Genomic DNA, 14,383 nt, shown 5'->3' on the forward strand with positions numbered 1-14,383 from the left:
TGAAACAAAGCATGACCGAATTCATGACATTTATGAGAACAACCATGGAAAATCTTATGCGTAATCAGGTATCATTGATACAGATTCTGGTATCGCAGCAGTCAAAATAATCAATGGCTCCCTTACGTATAACCCTATGGAATGCCAACGACGTTTCGCGACACATGATTGATATGGCTTAATTTCTCCAAGACAAACATATCGATGTAATGCTCCTTTATGAAACACATCTTACAAACAAGTACAAGTTTCAAATAAATGGTTGTATATTCTACGGCACAAACCACCCTGATGGTAAAGCACATGGAGGCACTGGAGTCCTGATTAGAAACCGCATAAAACATACTTTCCGCAACGACTTTGCAACAAACTACTTACAGGCAACATCGCTTCATAGCTGCTGGTGACTACAAGGCTAAGCATACGCACTGGGGATCTCGTCTTGTAACTCCTAAGGGAAAACAATTGTACAATACAATTATTAAAGTAAGCAACAAGCTTAGTTGCACCTCTCCGGGCACACCTACATATTGGCCAACGGAACCCAGACAGATACCAGACTTGATTGACTTTGCTGTTACAAGAAACATCTCATATAATCATATAAACTCCGAATACCTCCCAATCTTCTGATCACTCGTCGGTTCTCCTTAATTATCTTCAATAACGCTGACATAGAAAGCACTACTAAACTTTTGGAGTCTGTCCTTGTTGCCATCTGTTGATCGCCATTTGCAAAACGAAGGCTCAAAAACGAAAATCGTAGGTTAAGAAAGGAGCTAATCAACGAGCAAAAATGCGCACAACGCCGCTACATTGAGCAATTATCACCTTTTAGCACAAAGTACCCATTATGGAGAGCACACCCATCTCTAAGCCCCCCGGTAGGATCTGTTGTGCCAATAAGAAATTCTGCAAGTGAATGGGTCCGCAGCGATATACATAGAGCTTCTACTTTCGCGGAGCACCTTCAAAACGTGTTTCAACCAAACCCAGCTATACTATCCGTTTCAAATAGACTGTCCAATAGGGACCTATACTATAATATACCAGGCACTAAGTGCTCCACAGAAGAACAGTCGAACATTCTTCTGCCTTCAGCACAGCATGACTTTATTGACGGCTTGCTCTACATATCGTTGTCGCAAGTTAATTATATTCGAAATTCTCTTGGTCGTTGATTGGATTTATGTTTTGTTACAAGTCCTGAAAGTGTGTTTCTGACTAGAGTAGCACCTCTTAGTCAACCAGGAGATCCATACCATCCAACTTTGGAGGTGACAATCGACACAGGTACCGTAATAAAAGAGAGGCTAGATAAGTCAACCAAACGAATTCATTATTTTTTCGTAGGGCAAACTTTCGGAGGCTTAATCTTTTTATATATGGCTTTAATTGGTCCGATCTGTATTCTTGCAAAATAATGGCCGATGCCATAAATATTTTTTATAATGCAAATTAATCATTTTTTAACTCTTGTGTTCCGATGTACTATCCGTCTATCTCTAACAAACCTCCTTGGTTTAATCAAGAGTAGACACATCTAAGAAATGTTAAGTCCAGACTTTATACAAAATTTAAAAATACCGGTTCTCAATCTATATTTTCTAAATATGTAAGTGCTCGATTAAATTTTACCGTGCTTAATGCTCAGTTATAAGAATTATTTAAGCCGTTGTAAGTTCCAGTTCGCACAGCTACCCTTCCTCGCTATTTTTTGAAAATACTACGGTAACATCGGATCAGGCCATAGCCGATCTATTTGCCAAGTTTTTTCAAACCACATATTCCACGTTACCTCATTCCGAACGGCCTTACTCTTACGCGGTATCAAAGTCAAACTTAATATTCTGTCCCACTTTAAACGAAAGCTCACTGTTTTATGATCTTCAGCGAGTTAAGCCTGTCTATTCGCCAGGTCCCGACGGAATTCCTGGCTGTGTGCTTAGATTCTGTGCGGAAGCCTTGTGCAAGCCTCTACTAAAACTGTTTAACTTATCTCTGGAATCTACACAGTTCCCCCAAATATGGAAGGAGTCCTTTGTGATCCCTCTCCATAAAAAAGGTAGCAAATACAGAGGAATCTCCAAATTGTCTGCTATCCCTAAGCTTTTTGAAAACGTTATCACTCCTCATTTGCAGCACCTTTGTAGGTCAATTATTTCACCATGTCAGCATGGGTTCATGAAACGCAGATCAACAACTACTAACCTTCTGGAGCTAACCTCCTTCGTAGTACAGGGTTTCAAAAATAATCTTCAAACAGATGTCATTTATACGGATTTCCGTAAAGCATTCGACTCTGTTAATCATTCACTTTTAATAAAAAAAACTTGATTTATTAGGTTTCCCTGTCGATCTCCTAAATTGGATTCTAAGTTATCTGAATGGCAGGACGCAACGGGTCCTCTTTAAAAATTCTCTTTCTTGTATTCTCCGAGTCACATCCGGCGTCCCACAAGGGAGCCACCTAGGTCCGCTCCTTTTTACCTTATTTATAAACGACCTTCCCTTAATAATAAATCATTCGCGTGTACTAATGTACGCTGATGATGTAAAATTATGCTTGCAATATATGGACATTTCTCGCCATTTGGACTTACAATCCGATCTAGATTGCTTTCAAACCTGATGCCGTGATAACGTATTAAACTTAAATGGCTCTAAGTGTAAAGTTATGACCTTTTATCGTGCCAACTCAAAACACGCAACTTACACTTTAAGTGGGTGCTCTTTGGACAGAATAACACATGTTGATGATCTTGGTGTTCTTCTGGACCCTAAACTTAAATTTTCAGACCATATTTCGTCAATTGTCAATCAGGCCAGGCGTGTGGTTGGTTTTATAAAACGGTGGTCAATGGAATTTGATGATCCTTAGAAAAAACCAAAACCTTATTTAAATCTCTAGTCGGTCCGATCCTCGAGTATGGGTCACCTGTTTGGAGTCCACAATATGAAGTTTACTCGGACGGAATTGAATCGGATCAAAAGAACTTCTTACTTTTTGCCTTACGGCGCCTTAATTGGGATGCAATCCTTAGATTACCTCCTTATTCAAGTAGACTAATATTAATTAACTTACCCTCCTTAGCTAACCGTAGAACAAAGCTTGGAACATTCCTTATTTTTAACCTTATTCGTGGTGAAGTTGATATTCCCGACTTGGTTAGTCGGCTAAACTTCACTGTTCCAAGCAGATTCACTGAAATTACGTACCCCTAATTTTAAATCAATGTAGATCTAATTATGTTGCATGATCCCTACAGAGTATTATGTTCTGACTATAATAGATTCTATTCTATTATCTCCAATTCTGACTCTCTGCCGTTCTTAAAGCTAGATCGCTTTAACGTATTTAACAAATTCTTAGATCTTACTAGTATATAAAATATATTTCCTCGTTCTTTACTGTCTTCTATATCGCGTCTATCTTTCCTCGATTGGAGCCGTTCGAGCGCCCCTCTGTCGGTTGGGAGGGAGGTGTATCCGTGATAGTCGCGCGAAAAAAAAAAACAATAAGAGCACCGGAAGCAATATAATAACACTTAAGACGATCATCAAACTTCTATTTTTCGCCGTCCAAACTATTTGCCAACTCTTCTATGCAATAAATAGAATTGGTCATTTCCCTTCGTTATGGAAAAAGTCGATCATCATTATGATACCAAAACCGGGAAAGCATCATTCAGTCCCATCATCATACAGATCTATAAGTTTACTACCATAAGGTCTTCGTAAAATGTCTGCTGATCTGAAGAGAGAGAAGGTCTCTGATCTGAAGAGAGAGTACTGCACTGCCGACGGGGCCCAAGCATTTGACAGAGTCTGGTTAGATGGCCTAATGCATAAAATTAAGTCAACACTCCCTGAATGCAATCATAAGCTTTTAAAGTCGTACCTGCACAATAGAGTGTTCTCAGTTAGATGCGGCACTGTTACGTCTGAAGACCACATCATAGAAGCTGGAGTTTCTCAAGGCAGCGTACTTGGCCCAACACTATATCTACTATATAGAGCCGATATACCAACATCGAGGCAGCTAAAAATATCTACATTTGTCTATGACACTGCAATCCTGAGCCGCTCTAAATGTCCACGGCAAGCTACTGCACAACTCTACCTGGCACATATTGAGAAATGGCTTTCTGACTGGCGAAATGTAAACACGTAACTTTTACCCTCAACAGACAAGATTGCCCTTCGCTCATACTAAATAGCACTGTTATTCAAAAATCAAATGAAGTTACATATCTAGGTATTCATCTTGAAAAAAAAAGTCAATGAACAGAAATGTAAACACGTAACTTTTACCCTCAACAGACAAGATTGCCCTTCGCTCATACTAAATAGCACTGTTATTCAAAAATCAAATGAAGTTACATATCTAGGTATTCATCTTGAATCGACTCACTTGGCGTAGACACATCGATGCAAAAATAACACACCTCAAACTAAAAGCCAATAATCTACATTGGCTTCTTAGTATACGCTCTCCCCTAAGACTAGAATATAAGGTCTTACACTACAACTCCGTCCTAAAACCGACCTGGACCTATGGCTCCCGGCTATGGGGGAACGCGAATCATCCAACGAAAATCTGGAGAACCATCACCGTCGCAACGTGGTACGTTCAAAGTGATAACTTACAGAGGGCTTTATTCATACTTCAGGTCAGAGATGAAATAGCCTAACAAATGGAAAAATGTCGCAACAAACTACGTGCCCATCCGAACAGGCTTGCGAGAGACTTAACACGGCTATCTAGCCGAACCTGACTTCGTCGTAATGATATGCCAACCCAACGTTAATTATTATGGCCATACAAACTCATATCAGTTGCAATAGTAACTGTTAGTTAAGTAGTTAGTTAAATACTTATTGTAAGTCTCATAATAAGAGGCTTCAATAAACAAAGCAAAGCTAAACAATTGTAACACTTCAAAAAAAGCATTTTGAATTAATCATACTACCTTAAGTGTCTGCAAACATGAAGTACGCCTATAATTAAGGGCTTAGCATGGTCATTGGAACATTATCGGGACATCGGCTTTAACTTTAACGAAAGGACCTTCTAAAACACTATCGGGACATCCTAAATTAAGTTCCACTGCAGTGATTAGACAAACACAGATTTAAAATTCACTCGATCAGAGCTTATGTAAAAGCAAGATGTTACAAAAACGGAGATGTTATATAAGCTAGCAGTGGATAAAATTATCGGAAAATGTGTCATTGCATTAGAAAGACATAATAGGAGTAAACATTTTATGTTTTATACTTAAACTACACATGTATTTATACTGCTTTCCACATTTTGACTGTTTTATTGTGAAATAGTATCTAAAGAATTCTCCTTAACAGTACAGAAGGCTGATCCTAAACACTTTTGGAGCTGTCACATACACTATTCGGATGTAAAGTATTGAACCTTTCACCGAGGATCTCCACAATTACACAACAATCCTGTCTGAACACATGTCTCTGGAGTCTGTATGCTTAATCTCAAACTTTCTAGCTTTTGTAGTTCCTGAGATCTCGACGTTCATACGGACGGACAGACGGACGGACAGACGGACGGACAGATGGACGAACAGACGGACGAATGGACAGACGGACATGGCAGGATCGACTCGGCTATTGATCCTGATCAATATATACACTTAATATGGTCGGAAACGCTTCCTTCTGCCTGTTACATACTTTTCAACGAATCTACTACACCCTTTTACTATACGACTAACGGGTATAAAAATTGATATACCTCCTTAATCGAAGTTACTATTCGCATCAGGTACAAAAGATTAAACAAATAAAAGGATAGATATATGTCTTACCTGTGGAAATTCTTCGTACTTTTTACCCACACATGTTTTTTTTACGGCATCTTTAAACTCTTGATTGGATATTTTGCCATCCTAGAAAAATATTTAAAATAAAAATGAAGTCTTCTTTTTTATATGAAACATTTTTAGCACCTGTTTAAACAAATACTTCCTTAAATAACAAAAACTAAACTTCGTTTGCATTAAGTCCGTTGTCTTACTTTTTTTGATAAAGATACTTAAATAATTTCCAAAATTTTACATGAACGCCACTTTCTTTCATAATACTATACATATATACTACCTCCATACCATAATAATGCAAAAGCAAGAGGGAGCGCTTAAGTCCAGTTTCTCAACTACTAGATAGATAGAGAAATTTTAACATTTTTTTTAGCATATCCAAAAAAATTGTAAAACCAATTAATAAAATGAAAAGAAAATATCAAACAACGATTTGCGGGAACTGAGTCCAAAGAGTGTAAGAGTGGTCGTGACAAAATGTGTTTGGGATACCCATGGAAATTGGCCAGACAAATAAGAATAAAAATCAAATCAAATGGCAAACTTCCGTCTATATCTCTGAAGTCTGCATGCTGAATATAAACAGACAGACGGACAGGATGACATGGCAAGATCGAATTGGCTAATCTAATTGGCAAATCTAGCAACGAGTAAAAAAAAAGAGAACTCTACCCGTTCGGAGTGCGAGGTAGATTTAGATGTATAAGGGAAAAAAGAAAACATTTGAAGATTTGAAACATTTTTAAATTGCTTACTAGCGCAGCCTGATGGGGGTTAAATTTATTGTAATTGGGAAATACACAATATTTTCCAATATTTTTAGGTGTTTTCGAGCGTTTCGTTCTTTCCGGTATACATATTTTGGTGGCATGCCGCGACCCTCTTGACTGGCCTGGAGTGGCTTGAACTTCACGTCAGGTTACGCACTCGCAATATATACCTGTTATAAACTTTTCGACAATTCAAGTATAAAACAAGAGAGAACGCTATAGTCGAGTTCCCCGACTATCTGATACCCGTTACTCAGCTAGTGGAAGGGAAAAGGAGAGTCCTAAACACAGTTTTTGGCGGTTTGTAGGCGTTATAGTGGGCGTGGTAGAACGTTTCTTGGCAAATCGAAAGAAATTCACAAGACCAATATAAAAATGAAAAAATATCAAAACATTTTTCAAAAGTGTGGGCGTATCAGCTTTGGGCGGTTTGAGGGCGTTAGAGTGGGCGTGGCAAAAAGTTTTTTTGCAAATCGATAGAAAATTACAAGACTAATACAAAAATGAAAAAATTTCAAAACATTTTTCAAAAGTGTGGGCGTGGCAGTTTTGGGCGGTTTGTGGGCGTTAGAGTGGGCGTGGCAACATGAATCGATAAACTTGCGCTGCTTCTATGTCCCTGGAGTTTGTATGCTTAATCTCAACTTTCTAGCTATAGTAGTTCCTGAGATCTCGACGTTCATACGGACGGATAGACGGACAAACGGACAGACGGACATGGCCAGATCGACTCGGCTATTGATCCTGATCAAGAATATATATACTTTATATGGTCGGAAACGCTTCCTTCTGCCTGTTACATACTTTTCAACGAATCTAGTATACCCTTTTAATCTACGAGTAACGGGTATAACAAGAGAGAACGCTATAGTCGAGTTCCTCGACTATCTGATACCCATTACTCAGCTAGTGGATGTGCGAAGACAAATTTCAACACTGACCGTATTTGGCGGTTTGTGGGTGTTAGAAAGAGCGTGCCAAAAAGTGTTTTGGCAAATCGAGACAAATTTACAAGACTAACAAAAAATGGAAAAAATATCAAAACATTTTTCAAAAGTGTGGGCCTGGCAGTTGTAGCCGGTTTGTGGGCTTTGGAGTGGGCGGGTCCAACATTTTTTTAGCATATCAATAAAAAAAATTCTAGCCTAATCATAAAGTAAACAGATTTTTAAAAGTCTTGGTGTAGCAGTCTTTTGTGGCTCAATGTTCTAGCTTTTATAGTTCCTGAGATCTCAACGTTCATGCGGACGGATAGACCGACATGGCCAGACAGACTCGGCTATAGATCCTGATCAATAATGTATATCTGTACATTGGTCGCTTTCTTCTGTTCTGTAGTATACCCTTTTACTGTACGAGTATAGGGTAAAAAACGGTTTAAAAATTGTATTTGACTGGCCCAGTGTTTCTTCTTTGATGTTTAATATAAATAAGCTTACGATAACCGGTGAAGGGTGCAAACTAAAATTCGTAATTTTAACATCGGTTACAAAGCCATAAATTTAAAAATACCTTATCATCGTCAGCAATAGCAGAGATTTCTTCCCATAAATTTGTCATTAGCTTTTTATAATCATCCAATCGAGCAGTGCTGCAATCACCTTTTCCTTCAACGACACATGCTCTTACTGCCATACAAAGAAAATCGTTTTGGTCCAGAAATCCATTGTTGTCAATATCTAAAAAAAATTATAATTTAATAACCATGTTTTTTATAATATATACTAAAAACAAGAGAGAACGCTATATTAGAGTTCCCCGACTATCTGATACCCGTTACTCAGCTAGTGGAAGTGCGAAGGAAAGCCTTCAACACTGACAGTTTATTGCGGTTTGTGGGCGTTAGAGTGGGCGTGGCAAAAAGTTTTTGGCAAATCAATAGAAATTTACAAGACTAATACAAAAATAAAAAAATTTCAAACCATTTTTCAAAAGTGTGGGCGTGGCAGACTTGGGCGGTTTGTGGGCGTTTGAGTGGGCGTGGCAAAAAGTTTTTTGGCAAATCGATAGAAATTTAAAAGACTAACACAAAAATGAAAAAATATCAAAACAGTGGGCGTGGCAACATAAATCGACAAACTTGCGCTGCGTCTATGCCCCTGGAGTCTGTATGCCTAATCTCAACTTTCTAGCTTTTGTAGTTCCTGAGATCTCAGCGTTCATACGGACGGACAGACAGACGGATTGACGGACAGACGGACGGACAGATTGACATGGCCAGATCGACTCGGCAATGTTAAAATCTGTTAAAAATGTAACAAAAAATGAGATTTGTAGCTACAGTAGCAGAGTAGCTACATTTCCGGGCTAAGAATGTCCTGTGTAATTAACTAACCCACACCCTGGCACTTGAATAAAGGCTACATAGGGGCTTATGGCTAGTATGGACGACTTAAAAAAGACTGTCAAAGTTACTTGTCCAATTACAGACGTGTAGAAAACGAATAATCCTCTCAAAAAGCGGATTCAGCAATGTTTAAATATTAAAACGTTATTTACTTCAGATTCAAAGTTTAATTATTCAGATTGGTTAAATTGTCAGATTCAGTTTTTTTTTTACCCGTTACTGGTGGAGTAAAAGAGTACTAGATTCATTAAAAACGTTTAACGATAAAAGGAAGCGGTTCCCACCCAATAAAGTTTATATATTCTTGATCAGGATCAATAGCGAAGTCTACTAGCTGAGGATATCTGATAGTCGGGGAACCCCAATGAATGTTTTAAACAGGCCTTGCTACAGGTCTTCCCAAAGGCCAAAGTGATTTACTGCGACAACGAGACATCGTTGAAATTGCACACGATCACGACCATTCTAGACAACCATTTTGTCGTCAGTATTTCAAACGGGCAAGTTTTCACACTAGAACCTTCCAGGTGCCCAAAAATCGACATCGGCATAAGTTATACTGTGAAGATAATCTTGTTAGCCACCACCAAATATAACAAATCAATACACTCGGTCATCGATAAAGGATAATCTTGTTAGCCACCACCAAATATAACAAATCAATACACTCGGTCATCGATAAAGGATAATCTTGTTAGCCACCACCAAATATAAGAAATCAATACACTCGGTCACAAAAACGGATTGCTGAAAAAAATAAAAGTGTCCAAGACGCTGGAAGTACCAAATAGAATGCATTTCGGCAAAACAGAGTCTTTAAAGTGGGAGATAAAGTTTTAGAAAAACTAATAGAAGGCTAATTGCATTCCCTTGTGTAAGGCAAATGGCGTACAAGCAGAACCGGAGGTCCACTGTCCTTATTATAGGGAGAAGGGTCCACAAGGACAACTTAAAGTGACTCGTTCGCTTAATTTTAATTTTTTTTTTTTTATTATTTTCTCCTGTTAGCCATTAGGCCAACTTCTATTTGGAAATGTTTTAGCTTAGGTTAAATTTAATTAATGATGGGATAAACCTCAGCGAACAAGAAAAAACGACAATAAGTGTTCACAGGTGTAGAATTTTCATCCTCTTCTCATTGTCTTTGTTGTTAGCATACACCACTGACAATTTCCAAATGAAGTATAACCCTATCATAGATGAAGAATTCCTTTAGAATAAATGCGCGTTAATGGACCACCACAGAAAAGCAATGAACTTTGACGTTCTGGGCTCAATGCTAAAGGTGGTAGTTTTGTAGAGTGGCAGTTGATACAGTTAAAACACAAAAAATACAAATAAAGATACAATTAAAATGAATACCAATTCAGATCAACCAATTTAATAAAATTTTGCAAATGGGACACTGCTGGCTACGAATAGAATGCTAATAATGGAGTTTCAAAATTTAATTTTGGCTGTAGCCCTGGCAAAACGTAATATTGTTAGTTCAAATATCTTAGACCACGCAGTTTGGCTGAAAGAGCCCATCGACCGTAAAATACTACGATCCTCTAACATGATACACTGTTTTATTCAATTCCTCTGTATTAAATTCCTTTGCCACTTGCAAAGGAGTTTTACTGCAAATAGCCGATAATATGATATCATGGTGTGTATAAGAAATCAAGGTAATTAAAACACTGCATCCTATCGCCAGCAGCTCCCTTTTGCCAACTTTCATGGAAAGCACAAGCACCGGGAAACGACACGCAGAAGTGTGCGAGTTCCAGGGGTAGCAAGTTCCCTATCATTGAATATAACCACCAACGGAGATATTCTAAGCCTCCCATATTTTAACCATCTTAAGTGATCGTGACCATAAGTTTATTAAAGAGTTTAAGAAAGAAGCAGACACTAACAATTTACATCGCGTGATATATTTCGCAGCAGCATTGATCTGCCTAAAGTTCATCGTAGCACGAAGATCTACAATCCAACTAAAAGGGATGAACGCTGAATTTGGATCGGCCGAGGGCAGGAGTAGTTAACACAAGTCAACGTACTAGAACAGTTGGCTCAGTGTGCGAAGCATAACACCGACGTGCTGACCCTGCATTGGGCCGGAAACTCGTGCGCAGTCGGCAAACGCAGCCGGGGACGCTCTCCAACTCCAATGAATTTTATTCAAATACATTATATAACATTTAAATAAAGCTTTAGAGCTGTAGATTCGCGAATGTGCGAATCAACTAAAATAATGTTTTCATTTATATGTATATAAATACATATATTTATTGGTAGGGACATCATTGACAACGTGTTCTATTTAAACCGTTAGTTATCAAACGGACGCACAATTTATATCTAAGAAAACTAGAATTGTTTTCTTTGCTTTATATTATAAAGATTCCATAAAAAATATAATATAATAAAAAAAATATTAAAGTATTTTCTTATGTTTGGTATACACCAAATATTTAATAATATAAAATTTAAATTTTTTTAGATAAAAATCAGATGGCTAAATCAATCATAGGAACACTTGGATAATAATTGAAAAGTGTAGAAAGGAAGTCTGCGTTTCTTTACTTTTGATAAAAAAGTGTTTTCCTACAATATACGTAAGTTTATATGTATATTTTTACCCGAGTATATTTGTAAAAGGGTATACTAGATTCGTTGAAATGTATAACTCGACTATAGCGTTCTCTTTTGTTTAATATTGTCTTTCTAGCTTTTATAGTTCCATTGTAGATCTCGACGTTCATACGTACGGACAGACGGAAATGGTCAAATCAACTCCGTTATTGATTTTGATCAAGAATATATATACTTTATATGGTCGGAAACGCTTCCTTCTGCTTGTTACATACTTTTCAACGAATCTAGTATACCCTTTTACTCTACGAGTAACGTGTATAAATATGTGTCGAAATTTCTTAATTTTCCTATTTGTCTTTCAAATTTTGATCGGTATGACATTTTTGCCACGCCCACTCTAACGCCCAGAGCCTCGCCCACACTTTTGAAAAATGTGTAAAAATTTTGTAATTTTATTTTTTGTTTTTCCACATTCTATCGATATGCTAAACATTTTTGCTCCACCTACAAGCCCACACATCCATACTATTGATTTTTTTTGTTTTACATTTTATTATTTTTTTGCTGGTTTAATTTTTAATAAAACAGTATCTACGAAATAAACCATTTAAGTCTTGCATCCCGGTTTCACTGACCACTCCAATCTAAGTGGGCACTCCAATCATCTCGGAGCGGGCTGCTTGAACCTACTTGGCCGTCATCTATGTGACCGCATTTTACAGCTAATAAGATCACATAAGTCCGATCCGCGGCGAAGTTAAATATTGATGCCCAGTTTTTACGTTCGCAACCTGGATAAGGCCCATCCAATTTTCAGTAATTATACATTGAAAAAACGTATATTAAAAAAAAGAACACACCGTGATACAAAAAAATCGTTGATTTTTAATGATATAGTCGTCACATTTTGATGAAATTAAAAGAAAAATATACATTTTGCCATTTTCTTTTCATATAATAAAGTCATCATTTATCCTCCGCAGGATAGATATTACGATATGTATAAAAATTCGTGACTTTATGTTTTAGCTGCTAGGGTCTATAAGCTCCTATTTTTTTTTAAATAAAGTTGGTTTTTACGACATTTTAATTTAACAATAGATTTGTATATAACCTACAGCCTTTTCTACTTACCATACATATACCGAACGACAAAATCGACACGGTTATCCCAGGAATAAGCCATTATGAGACGGTAGTTGTTTTGAGCTTATCTTCATAAAATTGATATAGCTAGAAATATTATATATATGGACACCATTACTATATACATATATGTGGTTCTATATCTGAACTAATATAAGTTTATAAATAAATCAAATTTTTTAGTTTCTATAAATAGTGATTTTAGATAACAAATTTCTTGAATAGTAAATATGAGCTCCTTACCTTCGGAATAGCTTACTTTAGACTAACTAAATTTGCTAAACCTTTTGGCAAAAGTCGTACACTTTGGCAACATTATTTACATTGTATGTATCTAAACATTATGTATACATACGTGTATTGTATAGAAAACGCATAAGTATATATATGTTCCCTTTCAAAAGGTATATTTTTAATTAAAAGTTTCCAATGTATGAAAGGTATTATTCGATCTAATAACATATATCATATCTTGTAATCACAATCAATAAGAATCTAGTTTTCTACTATCAAATATTAGTAATGTTATTCGTAAAACTGCATGTGCATACAGATAATAACCTTATTAACTGTTGTTTATATTTATATTTATTTTTGTATATTAAAAATATAACTTTTACTAGTAAAATAGATCATTACAATTTTAACATCTTAATAATGTTAAATTATTGAAATGATTAATAAGAGATAAATATTAATTATTTTTACAAGATTAAACGCAAGTATATTTTTATAGTAGGTATATTCATAGGTATATATTTATAGTACATGCACTAACCTATTATAAAGCACACATTTTTACAAAACTCACAATTGTTATTTTCGGTTTTACTTACATATACATACAAAGAGATGCAATACTCAACATTTAAATGTACAGTTTTAAATCGTAATGTTACTATGATTGGCCTTCTATAATTGTCTATTACTAATAAGTAATAATATTATAATTTAAACATATATATATTATATATACTTTATTTTCAATTTAAGTTATTTATATATTTTATATATAGTATATATACATATATATGTATATATATATATATAATAATAATAATATATATATATACATATTGTGTTATTTTTATAGTATAATGCAATATTTATACCTATTTTATTTATAAATAATTAATTGATCCAAATATTTTATTTTTATACCCATTACTCGTAGAGTATTAGGGTATTCTAGATTCGATGAAAAGTATGTGACAAGCAGAAGGAAGCGTTTCCGACCATAAAAAGTATATATAGTCTTAATCAGGATCGATAGCCGAGTCGATCTGGCCATGTCCGTCCGTATAACCGTCGACATCTCGGGAACTATAAAAGCTAGAAAGTTGAGACTCAGCATGCATACTCCAGTGACATAACGCCCAAAACCGCCCAAAGCTGCCACGCCCAAACTTTTGAAAAATAATTTGATATGTTTTAATTTTTTTTATTAGTATTGTAAATTTCTATGGATCTGCAGAAAAACTGTTTGACACGCCCACCCTAATGCCAACAAACCGACCAAAACCGCAATGCCCGCACTTCTGAAAAATGTTTCGATATTTCTTCACATTTATGTTAGTCTTGTAAATTTTCAACTATAGCGTTTTATCTGGTTTTTATAACGGGTGTTTTTTTTAGAGGTATAGAACTTTAAGTTGGCATTACTGTTCAAGATGGCGACCGATTTAACA

The 14,383-nt window shown here is 36.2% G+C and overlaps 1 protein-coding gene across 2 annotated transcripts in view; it reads right to left on the reverse strand.

The window, feature by feature from the left end:
- The window catches only part of LOC120457477 (sarcoplasmic calcium-binding protein, beta chain), a 33,332-nt gene extending 20,348 nt beyond the window's left edge, over positions 1 to 12,984 (reverse strand). Inside the window, exons 1-5 of one of the 2 annotated variants that reach the window (XM_039645031.2) lie at positions 12,939 to 12,984; positions 12,684 to 12,782; positions 8,132 to 8,298; positions 5,838 to 5,918; positions 379 to 451 (exon numbers count right to left, since the gene is read on the reverse strand). In XM_039645031.2, the coding sequence (XP_039500965.1) occupies positions 416 to 451; positions 5,838 to 5,918; positions 8,132 to 8,298; positions 12,684 to 12,735 (336 nt within the window). In that variant the 5' untranslated portion in view covers positions 12,736 to 12,782; positions 12,939 to 12,984 and the 3' untranslated portion in view covers positions 379 to 415. The remainder of the gene's footprint in view (positions 1 to 378; positions 452 to 5,837; positions 5,919 to 8,131; positions 8,299 to 12,683; positions 12,783 to 12,938) is intronic. The other variant, XM_039645030.2, reaches the window with a different exon arrangement.
- Positions 12,985 to 14,383: the final 1,399 nt, after the last annotated feature.

Source organism: Drosophila santomea, unplaced genomic scaffold (assembly GCF_016746245.2).
Source record: "Drosophila santomea strain STO CAGO 1482 unplaced genomic scaffold, Prin_Dsan_1.1 Segkk101_quiver_pilon_scaf, whole genome shotgun sequence".
Taxonomy (NCBI): domain Eukaryota; kingdom Metazoa; phylum Arthropoda; class Insecta; order Diptera; family Drosophilidae; genus Drosophila; species Drosophila santomea.